The 22,307-nt window shown below is 48.3% G+C and overlaps 2 protein-coding genes across 3 annotated transcripts in view; one reads left to right on the top strand and one right to left on the bottom strand.

Annotated features, from left to right (window-relative positions):
- ARHGEF4 (Rho guanine nucleotide exchange factor 4) overlaps positions 1-3,866 on the top strand; it is a 70,741-nt gene extending 66,875 nt beyond the window's left edge. For both annotated transcript variants that reach the window (XM_062182765.1, XM_062182832.1), the window contains 3 exons: positions 478-721; positions 1,574-1,651; positions 2,103-3,866. In XM_062182765.1, coding sequence (XP_062038749.1) covers positions 478-721; positions 1,574-1,651; positions 2,103-2,254 — 474 coding nt within the window. In that variant the 3' untranslated portion in view covers positions 2,255-3,866. The remainder of the gene's footprint in view (positions 1-477; positions 722-1,573; positions 1,652-2,102) is intronic.
- The window catches only part of FAM168B (family with sequence similarity 168 member B), a 41,790-nt gene continuing 23,262 nt past the window's right edge, over positions 3,780-22,307 (bottom strand). Inside the window, exons 4-7 of the mRNA XM_062182922.1 lie at positions 10,902-11,044; positions 10,622-10,799; positions 8,621-8,746; positions 3,780-8,191 (exon numbers count right to left, since the gene is read on the bottom strand). Coding sequence (XP_062038906.1) covers positions 8,634-8,746; positions 10,622-10,799; positions 10,902-11,044 — 434 coding nt within the window. The 3' untranslated portion in view covers positions 3,780-8,191; positions 8,621-8,633. The remainder of the gene's footprint in view (positions 8,192-8,620; positions 8,747-10,621; positions 10,800-10,901; positions 11,045-22,307) is intronic.

A 22,307-nucleotide genomic window follows, 5' to 3' on the forward strand; every position in this document is an offset into this window, starting at 1 on the left:
TGCCCGTTCCTGCACAGGCAGTTCCTCCTTCCTGAGAACCGCAGGCAGGCCCTTGGGGCTGGCATGGGGCAGGGCTCTGCAGATGACCCTGGTAGCCTAGGAACCGGGGCCCAGTGCTGCTGAGAGCATTGCCTTCCTGTGCTCAAGCCACCTCTTGTCTTGCTGCAAACCTCAAGCCTGGGGCCCTGTTGCGGCTATGCCCCAGCCTCCCCTGTGCACGGAGCCCTCCTTGTCCACTGGTGCTCCTCCAGCTGTGGGGTGTGGGCCGCCTTCCTGCCAGCCAGCAGGTGTGCTGCAAAGGAGGGAGGCTGCTCCACTCCGGGCTCAGCATAGCTGTGGGCCGCAGCAGGCTCACTCTGTCCTCGGGAGCTCATCACCTGCAGGTGGAGTGGGCAGTCAAGCAGAGGGGGCAGGGGCGGGCCTGGGACATGGCAGGGGAGTGGTGTGGTGGCCAGGGCTCAAAGTGCCATCTGGCAGGACCTGCTGCGCCGGGACGTGCTATACTACAAGGGCCGGCTGGACATGGACAGCCTGGAGGTGGTAGACCTGGATGATGGGAAGGATCGAGACCTCCACGTGAGCATCAAGAACGCCTTTCGTCTGCGCTGTGGCACCTCGGGGGACAGCCACCTACTATGTGCCAGGAAGCCTGAGCAGAAGCAGCGCTGGCTCAAGGCCTTTGCTAGAGAGAGGGAGCAGGTGCGGCTGGACCATGAGACAGGTGCGAGACCCTGCTGGCCCTTGCCCCGCATCTAGGGCTCACTCACCCCTCTTGCCCCTGCCAGCTAGCCAGAACTGCCTTGAAACCGTGAAGCAGCATGGCGCAGCCCCAGGGCTTCACACTGTGAACCCAGGCTTGGTCCCAGTGGTGAGCACAGGCCCTGCCTTCACCATGCCCCTGGCAGGAGTGGCCCTTCCTCAGCACTCAGTCCCATGGCTACGCTGGCTTTGGGTGCAGTGGGCTTCACTCCACAGACACAAGCGTGCACACACCCTCCACGCTCAGTGTTCTGATTGCTGGGACCTGGGGAAGCCCCTCTGCAGTCAACACAAGCCCTAGGAGAACATGGAGTGGGGAGGTGGGTACTGGCCCCCAGAAGCCGCCTCTGCCCTCTCCGTGAGCATCTCCCCCACTGTCTCCTTTCCTGTTCTGGGCCCCAGCATTACTCTCCACAGGGACCAGGTCAGTTCTTGGTCTGGGGGAGGACCTCCCACGCATGGAAAGAAACCATACCAGGCTTTGGGCAAGCAGAGGAGGAACATTAGGTCGGGGTGAGATGGAGGCAGAGGGAGGACTCCAGACCTTTGTTCTCTGTCATGGACCCACCCCAGCCCTCCCCCAGCATCTCCCCTGCCCGGGTTCACCAAGGCAGACTGAGCGAGCAGGATGGGGAGCAGTCCCTGCTGTGAGCCTGGCACCAGATAGCCAGGACACAGCCCCTGTGGCATAATGGAACCCGGGCACTGTGGGAGGTGCAGGTGTGCACAGCGGACTGCACCTGGAACCAAGAAGCACAGCACGATGAGCAATGTGGGCAGGATAGGGGTCTCATTTGTGTGCCCCCCTCCCCAGGCTTCTCCATCACCGAGCTGCAGAGGAAGCAGGCCATGCTGAATGCTAGCAAGCAGCAGGCCACAGGGAAGCCCAAAGGTAGGTGGTTGGTAGTCCCAGCTCCCCAGATACCCACAGGCCACCCAGGGCCTCGGAGGTACCACTGATCTTTGCAGGTGTTTGTTCCCAAAGGTCAGTGACAACGGGCTACCAGGGATGAAGCTTGGGCTGGTATACAGTGGATGCTCTTGCTCTGGGCCCCTGTGACCCCACCCCCACCCAGGGCTGCTGACAGAGCCACACGTTACATGCTCTGGACAGGTTCCCTGGCCACCCTCTCTCCCAACTGCAGGCCAGGTGGTTCAAGAGGCTGCAGGACAGCCCAGGTTTCTGCGTGTGATCAGCCCCTTGGAAAGCAAGTCCTATGTAGCAAAACTCTTCCCCTGAGCAGGAGGGAGGTCTGAGGCAGTATCTTGGGATGAGTCCTTGCACCTCCAACAGCAGAGGCTGCTGCTCCACACTGACCCCACCCCCATCTCTCCCTGCCCAGCTATTGGACGGCCTGGCTACCTGATGCGCCAGAAACACCCGGCACTGCCTGCCAGCCGGGCCCAGCAGCAGGTCTTGGTGCTGGCAGAGCCCAGGCGGAAGCCATCCACCTTCTGGCACAGCATTAGTCGGCTGGCTCCCTTCCGCAAGTGACCAGCGCTCACCCGACAGAACTTTGTGGACCTGCTCATCCATGGCTCCCGGCTTTTCCTCTTCAAGGCCCAGTCCATCTGGCCCTCTGCCTATTGTGCAAACTGCAGGGCTGAGTGTGGGAGTCACCAGGATGCACCAGGTCTGTGCTACTGTCCTGGCGCAGAGACCAGCTGGGAAGACACAGGCCCTCGCACGTGCAATCTCCTCCTGCAGCCTGGGCTCCCCCACCCGCCATCCTCCACCGCCCCAGAGCCTGGGAACCAGAGCTCAGAACCACCACTCAGGCCGGCACGCAGGCTGCTTTGGACCTCCTTTGGAAGTCTGATCATCGCCCCTCTTGCCACTTCTGGGCTGCAGAGATCAACACTGGCCTCTGGCTCCCTGCAAAGCTGGGCCTAGTGCCCCTCTCATTTTGGGCCCCCATCCCCGAGAGGCAGCTTGCATCCTCAGAGGGCGGGAACCAAGAACTCTGTGCCCAGATGTCCAGCCCAGAGCCACCCTTTGGCCTCCCAGCCCCTTAGGCACCGCTGGCTGCTGGACACCCTCTTCACTTGTGATGTGTGCGTCTGTAGTGGGAAGAACAAAACCATACAGTCAGCTGTGTCCTTTGGCCCAGGTCTGTGACTGGTCAACCTGTAGCTGTGGGCTAGCTCCAGATCCACCTGGGCCCTGTTTCTTGTTTGGATTTTGTCTTGTTTTTCTAACAATGGAGAAAAAAATCATTGTCGTTAGTGACACAGAAAGATTGCCTTACCCTAGTGAGCGTGAGAAGCCATAAGAACTGAATTCTGTGGCCCAGCATCCAGGACTGACCTCCAGGCGCACGTATCTTGCTGCGCAGGAGGTGCAGCCCGGGCCTGGCATGCTGGAGTGGAACCCACAGGACTCAGCAGCATGGACAGTCACTCTTGCACTATTCTTTCTCCAAGCCAGAAACCACATTTAATTTCATAAAGAAACCTGTGAAAAGTCACCTGGGCTGCCAGCCGTTGTCTTCTGTCCTTGTCTGTGCGCTTTCCCTTCCACACACCCAGCCTTCCTGCGCCGGTTACCCCGTCTCTACCCCAGGCCTTTCCCTGAGAGGAGGGAGGCGGGGTGAGCCTCTCAGGGCCCTGGCGGAGGCCGGATCAGGTGCCGGGCTCACGATCAGAGGGCCAGGGGAGCTGGGAGGATGGGCCATGGAAGACCAACGAGTGGGGTCAGGTGCCATCCAGATGGACACAGCTGCCCCAGGCCTAGAAGTCTGCTTCATCCCTGTCTGCTCCTTAGTGTTTAGCTGGATGGGAAATATAAGTGTGGGGGACACCATCAGTACTTCTGACCCTGAGTATCCTCTTCAGGGAAACAGGGAAGAATCTCTATTCCTAGGAGATTCCCTAGCCACAGGCCCAGAAGAGGAGCCTGAGGCTGCTTCCTCTGCCACACTCCAGCACTGGCAATCCCTGGCAACCTCCTAACTTGAAAGAAGCTACACCACCTCCCAATCAGCAGAAACCCATGGAGAAAAGTCAGGACAACCAGAATATGCAACACAAGTCAATCTTTATTGAAAACTGCAGTATTAATACATAACAATTCTTGTTACAATAAACGTGCTTTTAAGAATTTTAAATCTGAGCTCATCTACTCATCAGATTGCATAAAAAATTAAAAGAGTCTGACTTTATACCTAATGGAACTGGCTCAGGATGGGTGTTCCACTCCTTTGTACTGACATGGAGTTCAATGCAGAGGCGAGGGATGCCTTTAACACTGGAAGACAATGCTGACCGAAGCTTTAAAAAAAGTACCAAGAGAACGGTGTAAAAAACAGTATTTAAAAGTCATTTTTAAAAAAAGAAAAAGAAAAGGAACCACTCCTATTCGGTCACACCCTCACAGGGCTCCTTGGGGCCTTTGTCCTACTGGCCATCAGGTCAACCTCTCGGAACACTAATCGGCAGGCCCAAATCCTCTGTCTTGGAGCCTACTCCTATGCATGAGGCACCAGGGGCAGCCCTGCTGAGGGAGGAACGGCCTGTCACGAAGCCTGGGCAGGACAGGCCTCTGTCTCCCTGGCGCAAATGACTGAACTGTATTTAGTCCTGTGGACCAAAGTATAGTTATCCCCTCAGGGTGTCTGTTCTTCAGATGAGTGGGGAGTGGGGAACAGAGACAAACCCTCTGATACATGCAAGATCAACTTCCCATTTTCTACTGGAAATGATCACACCCCCACCTCAGCTGCAGTGCACTGGGAAACCTGCATCCTTCAGACAGCTCAGGCAGGGGTAAATAAGCGGCTCAGAGAAAACACACACCAGCAGAAGACGGGCTAGAGGACAGCCAAGCTCCACCCTCCCCTCCCGGGCCAACCACACTGCTCTTTACAGAACCCTCAGGAAGCACCAGAGAGAAAGACTGGACAGTGCTGCCCACCGGCCAGTGCACGCCCTGGAGTTCCTGTCCCGTCTGGGCAGTGCCGGATGGCAATGACAGTCATCCATCAGCTGCGGGTAAGGAGAGGATGGCCCAACTGTTCATAGTAACACTGTGTTCACATGTTCAACAAAGACCAGTGAGAAGCCTGAACTCCCTTTGTAAAGCAGCCCTGATACTGGCATGGCCAGTGTGTGCCAGCCTTTCACCACCAGCCCCCGGGCACACTCACAACACCTGACGTGGGCACAACACACTGCCCCACACGAGGGCATTCCAAACTGCTCTCCAGTTCTTGTGGACACATCCCTCAAGAGACACACGCACATGACTTCCCAGATTTTCATCGCAGCCAGATGGAGCAAGGCACTGGGTGCCCAGGGAAGGGACCTGCAGGCTCCTGTAAATACCACATTTGCATAGCACAGTTTCACAGAGAGCAACTAGCAGGCCCAATAATCACACTCCTAAGAGACAAGAAAGATTCTGGAAGTACTTCTGTGTCCATCACCAAAGCTGGCCCTGGTCCTGCAGTGGCCTTGAATCTCATAGGCAGCAACTTCCAGGGACCAGCTGCTACACACTGACCGCTTGGCTTCCAGCCTGGTTCCAAACAGGCTCTCTAGAAGCACTGAGGAGCAGCAGCTCCGCAGACATGGAACACACCTCCTGGGCCTCAGGAGACCGAGCAGAACAAGCTCTGTTCAGTCACAGAGGTGTTCATGTTCCCGGCAACTAGGGCCTTTGCCTGCCTGTCTCAGCTTCTGAAAGTCTCAAATTAGGGATGTCACACAAAAGCAAAAGTTCCTATAGTATGCTTGGGATACAAAATGATACAGCTATATAACAGGATTTTGACTCAGGTTGTATTCCTCAATAAATCTTGTTGGGACTCAACACTAATAAAACTACAAACTGTGACAGTTTGGTACTGCTCTGAAGTCCAGATTCTTCCTTGATAATACAGGACCCACCTCACACCATCATATTTGATTAGCTGACTCTGGTTCAAGGTTTCCATGTATATACTGTGTAATGTAAAACTGATACTGCCCCGATTCAACTTCACAAGAGGGGAAAAAGAAGCATTACAGGGAGGAAATATTTATGAAGCCAATTTAAATGGGGGCGGGAGGAGGGTGGTATAAGCTACTCTGCTCTTCCTTGAAACGGCCCTTTTAATCAGTGATGGTGGACACACTCACCCTGGGTAAGCCGAATCTCAGAAGTCTCAAGATATGGCCCACGTGACCTCCTGTAACTTCTCACACCAATGTCCAACAGGTAGTTGAGTGTACGTGTGCATGAGCTTCCATGGTTGTTGTGTGGGGCTTTTTAAAAGCATACACTAAGATCGTAAATATTTTCTCCTGTCTACTGTCACTCAACTGGGAAAACTGTTAGTCAGTTGAGCCTTGGAACCCTTAGAATCTATGGATATTGCAAACCATCCACTATACAGACGGAATCACCAACACAGACTCAAAGAAATGGACAAACTGTGCATGGGGTAAACATCTGCCACACATACACATATACACGCACACACTCACTCACTCACTTTCTCACACACACACACACACACGGGTTAAGTGCTCATGAAGCAATTTTAAAGTACTCATCAGTAAACATTCTATGTTAACAGACATTAGAAATAAGCAATCTTCTGTTTACAATGATCCATGCAAAAATATTCCTAAACTCCTTATAAAACAAAATGTGAAAAGAAAATTATGAAGAGTACTTACTATAAAAAATAAGGTTACTGAAGGCTCAGTGGTCAGCATCCCACCCACCCAAAGGGCTGAATGCTAGCAGGGACCTCAACCTCTGCATCAGAGCCCAACCTGGCTGCCAGACACAGAAGCACAGAACCCGCGCCCACCTGAGGCCCAGCACTCACAACAACAAGAGGGTAGGGAAAGGATGCACACCCCACCTGACAGGCCCTTCAAAGGAAACAAGTCCTCACATTCCCCACCCCCGACCCTTAACTGAGAACAGACACCCACTCCTATCCATACCAACTGGGCATATTCAGGCCAAAACAAAAAAAAACAAAACAAAACAAAACAAAAAAACCCCCTTGAGTCCTTATGTACAATATTCAGACCTTAAGCTCAAAACCCTTGCCATAATACAAGCCAGCAGGGAAAAGCATCTGGCACTGCCTGGCCCTTTCTGCCGTCTGTACTTGCCTTGCACTGAGTGCCTTCAGCTGTACAGACAGCGGAAGAGGCTCACAGACACACACCAGCCCTCCCATCTCCCTTGCCCCATTGCCAGGCGCCCTCTCCAGCCAGTCTAAGGACAAGTGACCATCGGGCGGCCCATCTCAGAAGAAGCTACAGGTTTCAACATTTCCAGACACAGCCATGGCCCTGCCTCTCTACAAGAAAGAAACATGAGGAATTTAAAATAAAGTTTTGTTCCCTTTTAATCATTCTTAAATATACAACTTTCTTCATTACAGACAGCTGAAATCTTTGCCCTTCTTTGTGGGGAAAAACCAGCAATGTCTATGTTATTTTCAGTTGACTCAAACACTTCTCAGAAAAAAAAAAATGGAATGATTTTCTATGCTAAATAAAGCAGAGGACAATACCCCCTCCAAGCTTGGTTGTTTCTCTTCCACCTATCTTCCATCCCAGGAAAATTAGTTCTACTCAGGACTTTTCCAATACAGATATAGAAAACACCACCCTTCTAAGAGACCTGTAATGAAAATTTAGATAGCAGAGGAAATTGTTTTGCTGATACATAAACCACCCCCTCGCCCCTAACTGTACTGGCCACATCGCTCTACTCTTTCATGCCTATCTTAAGCATGTCCCTGTCCCACTGACTGCACCAAGCCCAGATGGAAAGAAAGGGATGCCCCCAAACTGGCTGCACCCAATCAACTGCGGCCTCCCTTCTCTTTCCCTCTCCCTGCAACCCCCTCCCACAAGTACAGCCAGTGCCAAACAGTTGCTGAAAACTAAAAGTCCACACCCCTAACTGGCAGCCCGCATCAACCCCAAAAGGTTGAAGAATCATCTAAGGTATTTCAGATGCTCTATGAAGAAATTCACTTGAACACTTAAAACTTTAAGACTCTGCATACGTTACAACAGTGCATTAGTGATACAAGTTGTAAAATACGTTTCCATTCCTTTGGATTTTGCATATGATGGTTTTGCATCAGTCACTGCAGATAGATTGAGCAAGCTTTGTTTTTGTGTGTGTTTGTTTAAACATGCATTCAACTAGATATGATTCAGAATAGATTAATACTCCCTTTTTATCATTACAGTTAGCTAAAAAAATTGCCAGGCAGTCCACAAAACAGGATTTGCTTTAAGACCAACCCACAGAGTTAGTTGGAGACTAACGGCGCTGGGACCTGCTGGGCTGGGACGTAGTCGAGTTTAGCTAAATGTCGAGAGCATTAAGAAGAAAGTCCTGGTTGGAGGCGCAAGGCCTGCAGCACCAGCTGTGGAACCCCAATGATGTGACTGCACAGCTCCATCCTCAAACCTGGGGGAAGAAACAGAGTCACACAGAACTCTCCTAGCACCTTGGAACCAACAACTCAGTGAAGACCAGAGCCACAAGCACCTGGAAGGGCAACAACAAGCAAGGCTGCTGGCCCTAGTTCCTGCCCACATCATAAAGACCCCAATAACAGTAGGAACCCAGGTTCCTAGAACAGGCAGGTGGGGGACTGGGACCATATTCCAGGTAAGGATCAATATGCATAGGGTCGGCAGTAAACACTCAATGGTTTCCTTCTTTCTTCTACTTTGTAGAGCTCCAATACGAATAAAAATTTAAACACTGCCCTGCTCTGGGTTCATGGGTCAAATGTATCTGTCTTACTGTGCTTAACTACACAGCAGCTTTGCCCTTCTCCTCTGGGAAGTGCACTCTTATCAGGGGCCCAGCCAGTCGTCACTGGTCACTTACGTTTGCAGGGTGATCACCACTGAGGGGGCACGTAGCTGTAGGTAGGTGTTCCTGGGGCCCGGTACGTGGGTACAGTGACTGGGTGGGGAGCGACGGGAGTTGGGGAATGAGCAGTCAGCAAGGTACCTGCAAGAGAGAGCAGCTTGTCACACACACTGAACAGGCCCATTTCTACACACAGCACCACACTGCCTCTGACACGAGCAAGCAGGCCTGGGCCTCTCTGCACGGAAGGAGGCCTGCAGGAGGAGGGATGGCCTCGACTCAGTGCAGTGAGAGCTCAGAGCACACGATCCTGTATACACACAGTTGAGTCCTACTGACCACGTGGTCGTAAAAGCTTGGGTGCTTCCCACTCAGGGGGAACCCTTAATAATATCTGTGAGTCAAACTATGAAATTTTAAAAGTAAGTATTATTCAGCCTTAAAAAAGAAGGAAATGGTGATACATGCTACAATATAGACAAACCTTTAAAGACATTATGCTAAGTGAAATACGCCAGTCACAAAAGGACAAGTAGTGTACGATTCCACTGATATGAGGACCCAAAAGAGCACTGAGGGTGCATAGAGCACAGAAGGGTGGAGGGGAGGGGAACTGTTGTTTATTGGTTATAGAAGTTTCAGATTTGCAGGATGAAGAAGTACTGGAGATTTGGGTCACAATGTGAAATACTTAACACTACTGAACTGTACACCTAAAAACGGGTAAGACTGTAAAACATAAATAAGTGAGAACCGGGGATTCCAAACTGCACAAGCTTCTGAATACATCCAAAAAACACATTTTTCCCATACTCATAGAAACTTAGCAATGGAGCTCGTGTGTGGACAAGCAGCAACTCCAACACAGCGGCCTTCACCCCTGCTGCCCACACCCACCCTGGGGCTACGGCCCTCCCACTCTGGTCTCAAACACACAGCATCTGTCTATGCCACGGGCTCCTTGGCCTTCACAGGTCCAAATGGGAAAACCTACACAAGACAGATTCTGAGCAGAAACACAGTATCCTGGGATACCTTTCTCCCTGGCATGACTTCCTTCTACTGAAGTAAAGTTCAGAAAAGCAAATAAGAAGGTACACAAGTGTCAGTTCTGAGCAACCAGCTACATGTGACGTGAGTACTGCCTGAAGCTGTGACATTTATCCAAAGGCCAGCAGGCAACCTAACTTCTAAATGTTACATCAGGGTGGGGAATGTCCGGCCCATGAAATCATCTGGTGTGGCCCTGCCAAGGCAACCACAGGTGGGATGTGAAATTCAGTAAATCTACAGCAGGTTAACATTTAAGTTGAGATTTTTGTCTGCTGTTGTAAATATGCACACAGCCCTGGGTAGAAACAAGGTTCCCCCACCCCTGTGTTAAGATCAGAGCCTCCAAGGCTCCAGGGCTCCCAGGTTCCACTGAGACATGACCACCTGGCCAAGGCTGTTGGTTAAGTTTTCCTGACTCAGAGGACATGTTGAGAAGTAAAGCAGAAGAATTGCAGAGGACTTCTATAAGCTGTTACTTCTATTAACACATAGCAGCTTTCCTAGATTCATGGAAACATTCCCTATTAACACAAACTGGCCTGTGAAGACAGCCCACCTTCAATGAAGTATCAAGATCACCAGCCCACCTGGGACACAAAATCTCCCTTTTGCTCAAGCTTTACATGCTCATGAGGTTGACAGGGGGTGTCTGGTCACTCGTTCCTAGAGCCATACTACAGAGTGAACCCATCACAACCAGAGAACGCCATTCAGTCATGCACCATGCAGGAGATCATTCGGTTCATGGTTTGTTTCTTTGCACCCCACAGTCAGTCTCCTCTCAGCTAAAAGGAGAGGGAAGAATAGGAAGGGAGGTAATATGAAAGGGAACTTGTTGCTCCTCCCCTCAAAGAATCAGATGTCCTCCCACAACTATTGTGGCCACGGAAGTCCACAACCAAGGGTCTGAACTTCTTATAGCTCTCTCTGCCCATGGTTCTCACGTCAGGAATGAGAACTTACCTGCTGACATGGCCATTGTGGTCCCAGCCACCATGCCCATGGTGACCCCATTGCCTCTAGGAGGAGGGATGGGAGCAGGGTACACTGTGGCCGGCATGCCGTTGGGCTGCACCACCGTGGTGTGGTGGATGACGTGAGGGGGTGCTGCATACAGTGGCTGTGTGTAGTACGTGCCTTGCTGTGGGAAGAAGAAAGACAACTGCCATAGGGTCCCATGGCTGGGGGATGAGAACCCCAGGGAACCAACCCTTCCCACACTGCAGGGCACACCCAAGCATACCTGTGCATACGGGCTTTGCTGGGGGTAGGCACTTCGCACGGGGTACACAGCCGTCTGGTAGGGGTTAGGGGAGGAAGAGTACGGTGGCACAGCCCCACTGGTAGGGGAACAGGACACTTTGTAAGGTGTGCCGGGAGTGTAACCTGGAACAAAGAAGCAACGGCCTGAGTCCGCTGAGGTCTGTGTCGGGCATGGGAGAAGAACAGTGTGCAGCAAAGAGCCTCCTCCTCCATTAAAGTTTGACTCCACAGCTTAGGCTTGGTGGGCAAGGATTTGTGGTGGAGGGGGTTTTCTGGGGAGAAGGACAAAGCTCTACCAAGTATCTGCTCACACGAAACAGGAAATAAATACCTTCCCGCTGGACTATCAATTAGCTTCACCTTCCCATGGCTCGATTTGGCATTAAAAATATGCATGTCCTGTAGCTCCAGAATTAACTTCTAGAAATCTGGCTTAATAAAATAAATATGGGAGGCTGACGCTGTGGCACAGCAGGTTAAGCCATGGTCTGTAGCATTGGCATCCCATATGAGCGCTAGTTCAAGTCCCCACTGCTCCACTTTCAATCCTGCTCCCTGCTATGGCCTGCCTGAGAAAGCAGCAGAAGATGACCCAAGTCCCTGGGCCCCTACACCCATGTGGGAGACCAGGAAGAAGCTCTTGGCTCCTGGCTTTGGCCTGGCCCAGCTCCAGTTGTTGAGGCCATTTGGTGAGTGAACCACCAGATGAAACAGATTCTCTGCCTTTCAAATAAATAAATAAATAGTTTTTAAAAATGTGGATATATGCATATACACGAAGACACAACTACAAATACATTTATCACTGCGTTGTTTATTACAGCAAAAACAAAAGGAGAAGCTTGTTAAACACCACTGGGTTAAAAAGACTTCTGGGTCCAGGAAGTAGTGTCAACACACCCACCTGCTTTTGTCCTCACCCAAACAACATGACAATGACAATTAAGCAGATTAAGAAATATAAAGATAAAAAGCTACACATAGAACAAGAATGTAAAAGACAGCATTCTGAAACCTAAAGAGCTTTACTGGATAAGGATTTAGTCAGCTTGAGAAAGCTGCAGCCAGGAAAGCAAAGAAGCAGCCCCTTTCCAGGCCTGGAAACCAGTCAGCAACTCGCTTCCAAAGCTGATGAAGGGCTGGCAGTACAAGAGTGGCCAAGAGCCTGCCAAGTGAACAGCTTGGTGCTGCCTCCCCCTGCTGGCCCCGCCCAACAGAGAATCAGAATTTGTTCCCTGGGCAGGACAGGAGAGGGGCTCTCGGACACAGTGCTCAGAGCAGCTTTATTCATACTGACTGAAAGCAGGAAATGACCAAAAAGCCACCAGCAGATGATCAGAGAAACCATGGGTGTAGCTGTAACAGAAAATAAATGATTCCCAGAATATTCACCAGTTTTAAGTGCCCCCGGTGCTCCCATACTTTTTTAACCACAAAAAAGAAACTTCCCCTTCCTCCAAGGGCCAAGTCAGTCCTGTTTAAGTATTCTGCCTTACTACAAGTCCCACCTTTGAGACTCCCTTATCAGAGTTGCCATGGACCCTGTGTGCCCAGGATCATCAGGATATAAATACCATACTTTCCATGTCCTCTCCAGCATGGCCCTTTGCAGTCTTACAGCTGGAGATGCCAAGGCTGAGATCCTCCTGTATGCCTAACAGGCAGCCACTCCTAAGCCACAAAGCAGGGACCTCAGACCTAGATACATCTGCAGCCAGAGCCTAGACCCGCTCACCAAATCAGGTGATAAACTCCATCAGAAGAGAGACAAGACCCTCCCAGGTCTCCCTATATTACTTTAAAATTTATCAACTGCTAGGTAAATGTTAAGTAGCACCAATTTATTATACCAACTTTTAATTCTGGTGCTTAGAGCTAAGGAAGAGTAGAATACACAGGTTTTCAGTTATGATTTGGAACCCAAGTTTAAATATGGAAAGTTCAGAGTCCCTTTCTCTGCTTACCTCCTAGTCTTTGAAAAGAATGAGGGAAGGATGATTTCATGGGTAAATTAGGCTCAAGTCCATGAAGCTGAAACAATGAATGTGTGTGCACTCTCTTCTATGCCAATCATACAACAAGTTATAAACCATTTTCTTAAATTATAAATAAAAGGTAGCATGAAAGCCATCAAGTTCTCGCCTTACACTGACATTCCCAGGAAACAGCCCAGCTCCTCATAGTGACTGGCTATCTCCAAGGAAGAAAGAAACGAGCCACAGTGCATGGTGGACACAATGGTGACCAATCATGGTGACGGGAGCATTACACAAGCACAGAGTGACTCTCTGTCACTAACGAGATGATCTATAAAGAACCAGCCTTTTCCATAAGTTGCTTGGCTTCTGGAGAAAATTACAAGAAAACAGACCACCATGACATCAGCATTTATAAAGTCTTGGCAGGCAAGTAGGAGTTATCTCAGGATGCAGGATAAGTTTGTCTCAAAAAAAGGGAACTGCGGGGATGAAGGCTTGCCCTCAATAGTCCCCTCCCAATTCTCAGGACCAAGAAATAATAACAGAGACACACCAGCAAAGCTATCAGTTGCTTTATGGGCAGACAACCCAGCTCACAAACTCAATTCACTTCTGCAGGGCTGATGTTACTGCAAAGTGGGTAAAGATGATACCTGCAATGCCAACATCCCACATGAACAGTGATTCATGTCTCAGATGCTCCACTTCCGATCCAGCTCCCTAATGTCCTGGGGAAAATAGTGGAAGATGGCCCAAGTCCTTGGGTCCTTGCTACTCACATGGGAGACCTGGAAGAAGCTCCAGGCTCCTGGCTTCAGCCTGGCCCAGTCCTGGCCACTGTAGCCATCTGGGGAGTGAATCAGCAGATGGAAGATGTCTGTCTCCACCTCTAACACTTTCAAATAAATAAATAAATCTTTAACAAAAATGTAAAAAGCGATTAACTTTCTGCAGCATTATTTTCACTGGCCTAATGAAGAGATCTCAGAAATCACTAAACTCATATCTCACCAAGACAGCAATAATTTCTTACAAAAGTTGTCACTAACAGAAGCGCCCTATCTGTGCTGCATTTTGAGAACAGATGCTAGACTTAAAAGTTGAGTATCACCTTCTGAATTTTTAGGGCTGGCCCATTTTCTTTTTTTTTTTGACAGGCAGAGTGGACAGTGAGAGAGAGACAAAGGTCTTCCTTTTTTGCCGTTGGTTCACCCTCCAATGGCCGCCGTGGTAGGCGCGCTGCGGCCGGCGCACCGCGCTGATCCAATGGCAGGAGCCAGGTGCTTCTCCTGGTCTCCCATGGGGTGCAGGGCCCAAGCACTTGGGCCATCCTCCACTGCACTCCCTGGCCACAGCAGAGAGCTGGCCTGGAAGAGGGGCAACCGGGACAGGATTGGTGCCCCGACCGGGACTAGAACCCAGTGTGCTGGCGCTGCAAGGCGGAGGATTAGCCTAGTGAGCCGTGGCGCCGGCCAGGGCTGGCCCATTTTCAAATGGTTTAAAGCAGGGGTAGATGGGCCTGGCACTGTGGTGTAGCAGGTAAAGCTGCCGCCTGCAGTGCTGGCATCCCATATGGACATGGGTTTGAGTCCAGCTGCTCCTCTTACAATCCAGCTCTCTGCTATGGCCTGGGAAAGCAGTAGAAGGTGGCCCAAGTCCTTGGGCCCCTGCATCCACGTGGGAGACCAGAAGAAGCTCCTGGCGCCTGGCTTTGGATCAGCCCAGCTCTGGCCATTGCAGTCAATTGGGGAGTGAACCAGCAAATGGAAGACTCTCTCTCCACCTCTCCTTCTTTGTGTAACTCTGCATTTCAAATAAGTAAATAAATCTTTTAAAAAAAATAAAGCAAGGGTGGTGAATCTTCTTTTTGCCAGAGGCCTTTGGATAGCTGTAACATCATTTGTGGGCCACACAAAATCATCCACACAAAAATCAGCCTGCTGGGGCCGGCACTGTGGTGTAGGGGATAAAGCCGCCACCTCTGGCACCAGTTTGAATCCTGGCTGCTCTACTTCAGATCCAACTCCCTGTTAATGCACCTGGGAAAGCAGAGGAAGATGGCTCAAGCACCACCCTGAACTCATGTGGGAGACCTGAGAGAAGCTCCTCGCTCCTAGCTTCCGGATGTCCCAACTCCAGCTGTTGCAGCCATTTGGGGAGTGAAAAGCAGATCTCTGTAACTCTGCCTTTCAAATAAATCAATCTTAAAAAAAATCAGCCTGCTATAGATTTGCTGAACTTTTGAGTCCCACCTGAAATTGTCTTGACAAGGCCAGATGAAATGATTTTGCAAGCTTTTATGGCCCACAGGCCGGACTTTCCCCACACCTGGAAAGGAAAAAACCAATAGGGTCCCCTTCTTCATCATACAATTAAAATATGTTCATGACACAGATGAAACAACTAGAAATATGAACACTGTAATTTTGATTTTTTTTTTTTTGACAGGCAGAGTGGACAGTGAGAGAGAGAGACACACAGAGAGAAAGGTCTTCCTTTGCCATTGGTTTATCCTCTAATGGCTGCCGCGGCCAGCGCACCGCGCTGATCCGAAGCCAGGAGCCAGGTGCTTCTCCTGGTCTCCCATGTGGGTGCAGGGCTCCCGGGCCACAGCAGAGAGCTGGCCTTGAAGAGGGGCAACCGGGACAGAATCTGGCGCCCGACCAGTACTAGAACCCGGTGTGCCAGTGCTGCAAGGCGGAGGATTAGCCTGTTGAGCCACGGTGCCGGCCTGTAATTTTGATATGTAAGTATTTTGTCATGACAGTGATATACGCATTTTTAAATTATCTTTTAAATACTAAAACACTGATGAACTTGATATCTAGATTTCCTTCAAAATAATATAAGAGAGGAGCCAGCACTGTGGCGCAGCGGGTTAAAGCCCTGGCCTGAAGCACCGGCATCCCATATGGGCGCCGATTCTAGTCCCAGTTGCTCCTCTTCCGATTCAGCTCTCTGCTATGGCCTGGGAGAGCAGCAGAAGATGGCCCAAGACCTTGGGCCCCTGCACCTGCATGGGAGATAGGAAGAAGCTGCTGGCTCCTGGCTTTGGATCGGTGCAGCTCCAGCCATTGCAACCATCTGGGGAGTGAACCAGCGGATGGAAGACCTCTCTCTCTGTCTCTGCCTCTCTCTGTAACTCTTTCAAATAAATAAAAAATAAATCTTTAAAAGAAATAATAGAAGGGAAAGTTGTGGGGATATAGATGAAAAACATCAGCCATGAACCAATAACTGCTAAAGCCAGAGATTGGGTAAGGATTATATTCCTGTGTATTTGTGTATATATTTTTAATTTTTCCAATAAAAATTCTTTTAGTCAAAACATTAAAGGGGAGAGGAACATGCTAGACAGACTGTTATGGATTAATAGAGATAAGAGGGGAGGGCATTTGACCTAATGGTTAAGAAGCCAAGTGGACTCCTGATTCTCACTTCAGAGAACCTGGGTTCAAGTCCCAGCTCTAGCTCCTGATTCCAGCTTCCTGCTAACGTGGACCCAGGGAAGCAGCAGTAATGGCTCAAGTACTCGGGTTCCTGCCATCCATAGGAACACCTGGGTTGAGCTTCTGGCTCCTGGCTTCAGCTTGGCCCCAGCCCAGGCCATTACAGACATTCAGGAAGTGAAACAGATGATGGGAGCTTGCTCTGTGTGTGCGTGCGTGTGCTTGTGTGTGTGTGCAAGCGTATTTCTCTCTATCCAAAAAAAGACAAGACATAAATTCAACTTTAAAAGCAAACTCAACATGTAATGTTGAATAGATCCTGGTTCCAAATTAAAAAAAAAGAATTTAGGGATAACTGGAAAATTTTAACATATAATATAAAGTAAAATTAAAGAATGACTATTTCTACATGATAATGGTACCATGGACATGCAGGAAAATGTCTTCACTGTGATATCAAGAAGGGCCACACTGAAGTCCACAGGACAGAAGCAACAAAGGCTACATGTAATTCTGAACTAATTCAACAGAAATTTAAAATATCACCCACACACACTCACCTGATACACAGTAAATATGGCAAAAGTTTAACTGGTAGACATTATGTAATTATATAGTATTATGGAATAATAGTAGTAGTATTATGGAAATACACTGTACTGAGGCTGGTGCCATGGCATACCAGGTAAAACAGCCACCTGCACTGCTGGCATCCCATATGGGTGCCAGTTCCAGTCCCAGCTGTTCCATTTCCGATCCAGCTCTCTGCTATGACCTGGCAAAGCAGTGGAAGATGGGCCAAGTGCTTGGGACCCTGCACTCGCGTGGGAGACCCAAAAGAAACTCCCGACTCCTGGCTTCAGATCGGCACAGCTCCAGCTGCTGCAGCCATCTGAGGAGTGAACCAGCAGATGGAAGATCTCTCTCTGTCTCTGCCTCTCTGCAACTCTGTCTCTAAAATAAATAATAAATAAAATTTTTTTTGAAAATTCACTGTACTGATCTCTCAACTTTCCTGTATATATTTAAAAAATATATAGCAAAATGAAAAAAATATAATGCTTTCAGATGGCAACACATACCTGAGACGGACTAAGCAAGACAGAAAATCTCCATCAAACAAGTCATGCATGAGCTCAGGTAAAGTAAGGGAGCAAGTTGACAAGTGCCCAATCACCACCACACCCCCCACAGCACCCCTGGAAGATTAACACAAGATATGGCTGAGCCTTTAAAAAAAGGTCATCAGTAGGGAGGCATAGCTCTTGAGCAAGCTGATCGCTAAGCTGGCCTGCCAGTTCAGCACTGACTGGAAAAAGAACTAAGTTAAAACACACCACTGCTCAACATACACAGTCCATGTTCATCAGAAAGTTATGGCTCTACATGTTACATTCACAACAGACAAAAAAAAAAAAGAGAGAGAGAAGCTGTTTTGAGGAAGTGAAAATGGCACAAGCAATGAATTCACAATCTGGAGAAAACATCCTCTAGAAGACCCAACAATAATCCTAGTAAGGAAGGCTAGCTCTATTTTGTCTGTTCAAACACAGAACAGCACGAACCAAGACGAGGGACGCTGTCCACCCGAAGAAGAACAGAGAGCATGAAACCCAGTGAACAACACCTGGACAGTCGCCTGAAGACAGGCTCTCTGAACCAGAGGCACTTCGTGTACCCACCAAAAAAGGTGAAGCCCTTTTCTTTTCTTTCTTTCTTTCTTTCTTTTTTTAAGATTTATTTGTTTACTAAAAAGACAGAATTACAGAGAAGCAGAGGCAGAGAGGGAGAAATCTTCCATGCTCTGGTTCACTCCCCAAATGGCCCAACAGATGGAGCTGTGCCAATCCGAAGCCAGAGCCAGGAGCTTCTGAGTCTCCCACATCGGTGCAGGGGCCCAAGGACTTGGGCTATCTTCTACTGCTTTCCCAGGAACATCAGCAGAGTTGGATCAGGAGTGAAGCAGCAGGGACTCAAACCAGCGCCCATATGGGATGCTACCTGCTACACCACAGAGCTGCCTTTTTCCTTAAAGCACTTTTTTCTAAAAATGATGTATTTATGTGAAAAGCAAATACCCGTAACAGCTGGTTCTGGAGCAGGCTGAAGCCAGGAGCCTAGAACTCATTCCAGGTCTATCACATGGGTGGCGGAGACCCAAGTACCTGAGCCACCATCTGCTGTTTCCTAGGATAGACATCAGCAGGAAGCTGGAACTGAAAGCAGAGCCAGAGGCCAGGACTCGAACTCAGAGACTTACAGGATGTGAGCCTCCCAAACGGTGTCATCCGTTGCTGAGCCAAATGCCCACCCCCTGAAGTCCTTCGTCATTCCTCGATTACTTCCCTACTAGGCCTTTCTTGTTTTCTACTGGAAGCCTCCTCCTGCAGAAATCTCTTCAATTGGCCCAGGGTCTCCAAACCACCTCACACGCTGGCTTTGATTAGACAAAGATAACTCCAAGAAGTCAGAATGTGTAAGGCATCTTTCAGAACACAATAAATGGTACTTCTAAACCTGTGCATCTCATATATGTAAATTTTATCTTAAAACAAAAAAGAATTGTACATGAATATTAATGATATATATGATAAAGTACACTTAGACATACAACTTGTTCTGAAATACAAAAATTTTAAAAAAGACAAACTAGAGAATGGCTGGAAGGATACGTATATGACACAAGTAAAATGTTACTTGTAAAAGTTTAATGCTTCATTCACGGAATTTTGGGAGTCTGTATGCTCATCATGAAATTTTTTCAGCTTTTCTGTATATCTGAAAATTTTCACAATACAATGTGAAAAGATAGTCATCTATTATTTCTTCTAAATAGAGCAATGGTTTTTAGTACGTATTACCTTACTGCTTATTCTTATAACTGTTAAGCTCACCAGGAAACTTCTTTTGATATCATCTATAGGCATATATGTTAAGTCACTTTCTATTCTGCACCTGAGACTAACCAGTTTCAAGGAATATAAACATGCCTTACTGTCAATTTAGGATGATGTGTATGCTAGCCACCTTCCTGAAGTTTTTCTTTTTTTCACATTAACACTAGATTCACCATATCTCATCAAAGTAACTCAACAGGCACTTTATAAACTTAACATAAACAGACACACTACTACTTCATTGTGTCCAAAACAGGCATTGCCTCCTTGAAGTACTGGTCTTTCCAAAATAAGACTAGCTTCAGATTCTGTCCCAAGGAAGCCCATGTGTCATAACCCACCACAGACAACATGATGAGTAGCATCTTTCTTCCTTTCACTCTTACCAACATGTGAATGGCCTGCTTGCTGAGCTCTCCTAGCCCTACTAACATTTCAGAATGCTAACTATCTGCTCAGGTGCCAGCAGGTTTTTATTGGACTGGGTCATTTTTTTTCTCTAAAGTACTGTATACCATACAGATTTTTGTTTTTAATTTGAGAGGCAAAGATAGAGTGAGTGCTCCCCCATTGCTGGTTTACTCCCCAAAGACCCAAAATGGCCAGAGCTGGGCTGGGGCAGAAGGAGGAAGCTGGGAACAGAATCATGGCGTAAATCCAGTTACTTGAGCCATCATGGCTGCTTCCCAGGTTCTGCATTAGCAGGGAGTGGGAGTCAGGTGCCAGAGCTGACAAGCAAACTCAAGTACTCCAACATAGGATGTGGATGTCTTAACTAGTAGGCTGAATTAAAAGTTCATACCCCACTCAAATTTTTATAATAATTTTCTAAGCACTAAACAGATTTATTTAGAAAATCTGGATAATTTGGAAGTGTATCAAGGCAAGCCCTGAACAAAGATGGCATTTCGGAATTTCAGAACATGAGATAAAAATATGACACGGCATCAAAGAGAAGCACTGGTTACATTCAGTCAGGTGTCAGCAAGGTGCTAACTCCCAGCAGCAGTGACAGAGCTGGAAAACGACAAGTGACAGCCTCTCAATTCTGGGGTGAAATGATTACTAGCCTCGCAATCTATTTCCAGACAAACTATCAATAAAGTTTGAGGGTATTTTTCAACGTTTTCAGAAAAGCCTAAAATTGTGACTCCCTCATACTCTCCAGGAAGGCAGTGAGGGAACTCCTTCCCCAGAACCTGACAGTTAAAAAGTAGGAACGATGACAAAGATGGACATGGGAGGAAGAAGCAAAAGCAAACTCTGGGATGATGGGGCAGAGTGCCCCCAAGTGAGGGCCCACAGGATGAGCGGAGGAGGAGGTAGAGGCTTCGAAAAGAGCTCCCCCAGGGAACAAAACACTCAGGAGTAGCTCAAGAGTGTTCTGAGTTGAGATCCCAACTCCTGAGAAATCAGAAGAAGTTGGGGGTAAAAACCTATTCAAAGCCACCATTAAGTATTTATCTCAAGGAGGACAAAGTAGGTGAAGAAAACACACCCGCAACACAGCTGAGAACAATGTGCACAAGATCAGCATCACAGGGAATAGACAAGCAAGAAACGAGGCACAGAAAGGAAAGATAAACTCATGTCACCCAAAGTGAGAAGTCAGTAAACAGTGCTCTAGAAGAAGGAACGGCAGAAGCAGGATACAGGAAAACATGGAAGGAGAGCAGAAACAGCTCAGAGTCTAAAGGGAGACAGAGCTCGCCTCTGTGGCACAGATGTGGTGGTTCTGACAAGATGGCATTGCTGTTTTTCATCTGTAAAAGTATTATAGAACCACTGGAATCTTTAAACTATGTACATGCAAACCTTCAGTTTGAGAGAAAGACTCCTATAATCCTCCAGCCTGTTAACATTCTAAAGGCTCTCTCTCAAGTGGCTGCCAACAAGTTTAATTTTTAAACAAATCTAGGTGTCACCTCATGGACGTTATACTGAGTTTAAAAATTAAAAAGAAGGCTGTATCGTGGGGCTGGCACTGTGGCAGAGTAGGCTAAGCCTCTGCCTGCAGCATCAGCATCCCATATGGACACGAGTTTGTGTCCTAGCTGCTGCTCTTCTTATCCAGCTTCATGCTTATGGCCTAGCAAAGCAGTGAAAGATGGCACCCACGTGTGAGACCCAGAAGAAGCTCCTGGCTTTGGCCTGGCCCAGCCCTGGCCATTGCACCAATAGAGAGTGAACCAGTGGATGGAAGACCTTTTTCTGTCTCTTCCTCTCTCTGTCTGTAACTCTACCTCCCAAATAAATAAATAAAACTTAAAAAAATAAAAAAGAATGTATCGTAAAGGCTTTTAACTTCTCAAACATTCTTCATAAATAAGTACTCAGACCAGATCTACCCCACAGGATAAACACCTTAATAAAACCATTACGTTATTAGCTGGATTTCCACATAAATGTTTACGGATGTGATTACTGATTCCCTTAGGCTATCACCCTTGGCAACATTTACATCGTTTAAAAATATGTGCTGATGTAATAACTAAACTACCTGTCACTAAAGCTTACTAAAGGAACTGAATGTTTTCTTGACAATTTCAACTCATCATTGCAAATATTAGTTACAGGTGTTTGTACTATAAGAAACTGTAGAAAAGAGGCCTGAACGGGCTGGCTGAGAGCCTGAGCCTGCCTTCCTGATGTCAGTGCCTGCTCATGGGCTTGATGCTGGAATCCTCTCCTAACACACCCAAGGGGTGTTTCATTATGCAAATACTGAGAGTGAAGTTAAACAACTTTCTCAGGAGTGACACAGCCAGGAGTTAAGCCACAACCAGCTAACTCTACAGTCCAAGAAAACTCTGATTCCAAAAACAGCCCACTCCAGCTGCATATGCACACAGCTCACTGCATCCACCTGCTCAGGAAGACAGAAATGACTACCGTCCCCATTTCCAGACTGAGTAATGAACCCTTCAGCAAAAGCTTCTCTGAACCTTTTGTTCCACAGTTGGAAGAGGGCCAGAAACGGGCCACACTGAGATTGCAAAGCACTCCAGAAGCCAAAGCCCATGCAACTCCTGGACTACAGACCAGGTTTGCCCACAAGCCT

Source organism: Lepus europaeus, chromosome 1 (assembly GCF_033115175.1).
Source record: "Lepus europaeus isolate LE1 chromosome 1, mLepTim1.pri, whole genome shotgun sequence".
Classification (NCBI taxonomy): Eukaryota; Metazoa; Chordata; class Mammalia; order Lagomorpha; family Leporidae; genus Lepus; species Lepus europaeus.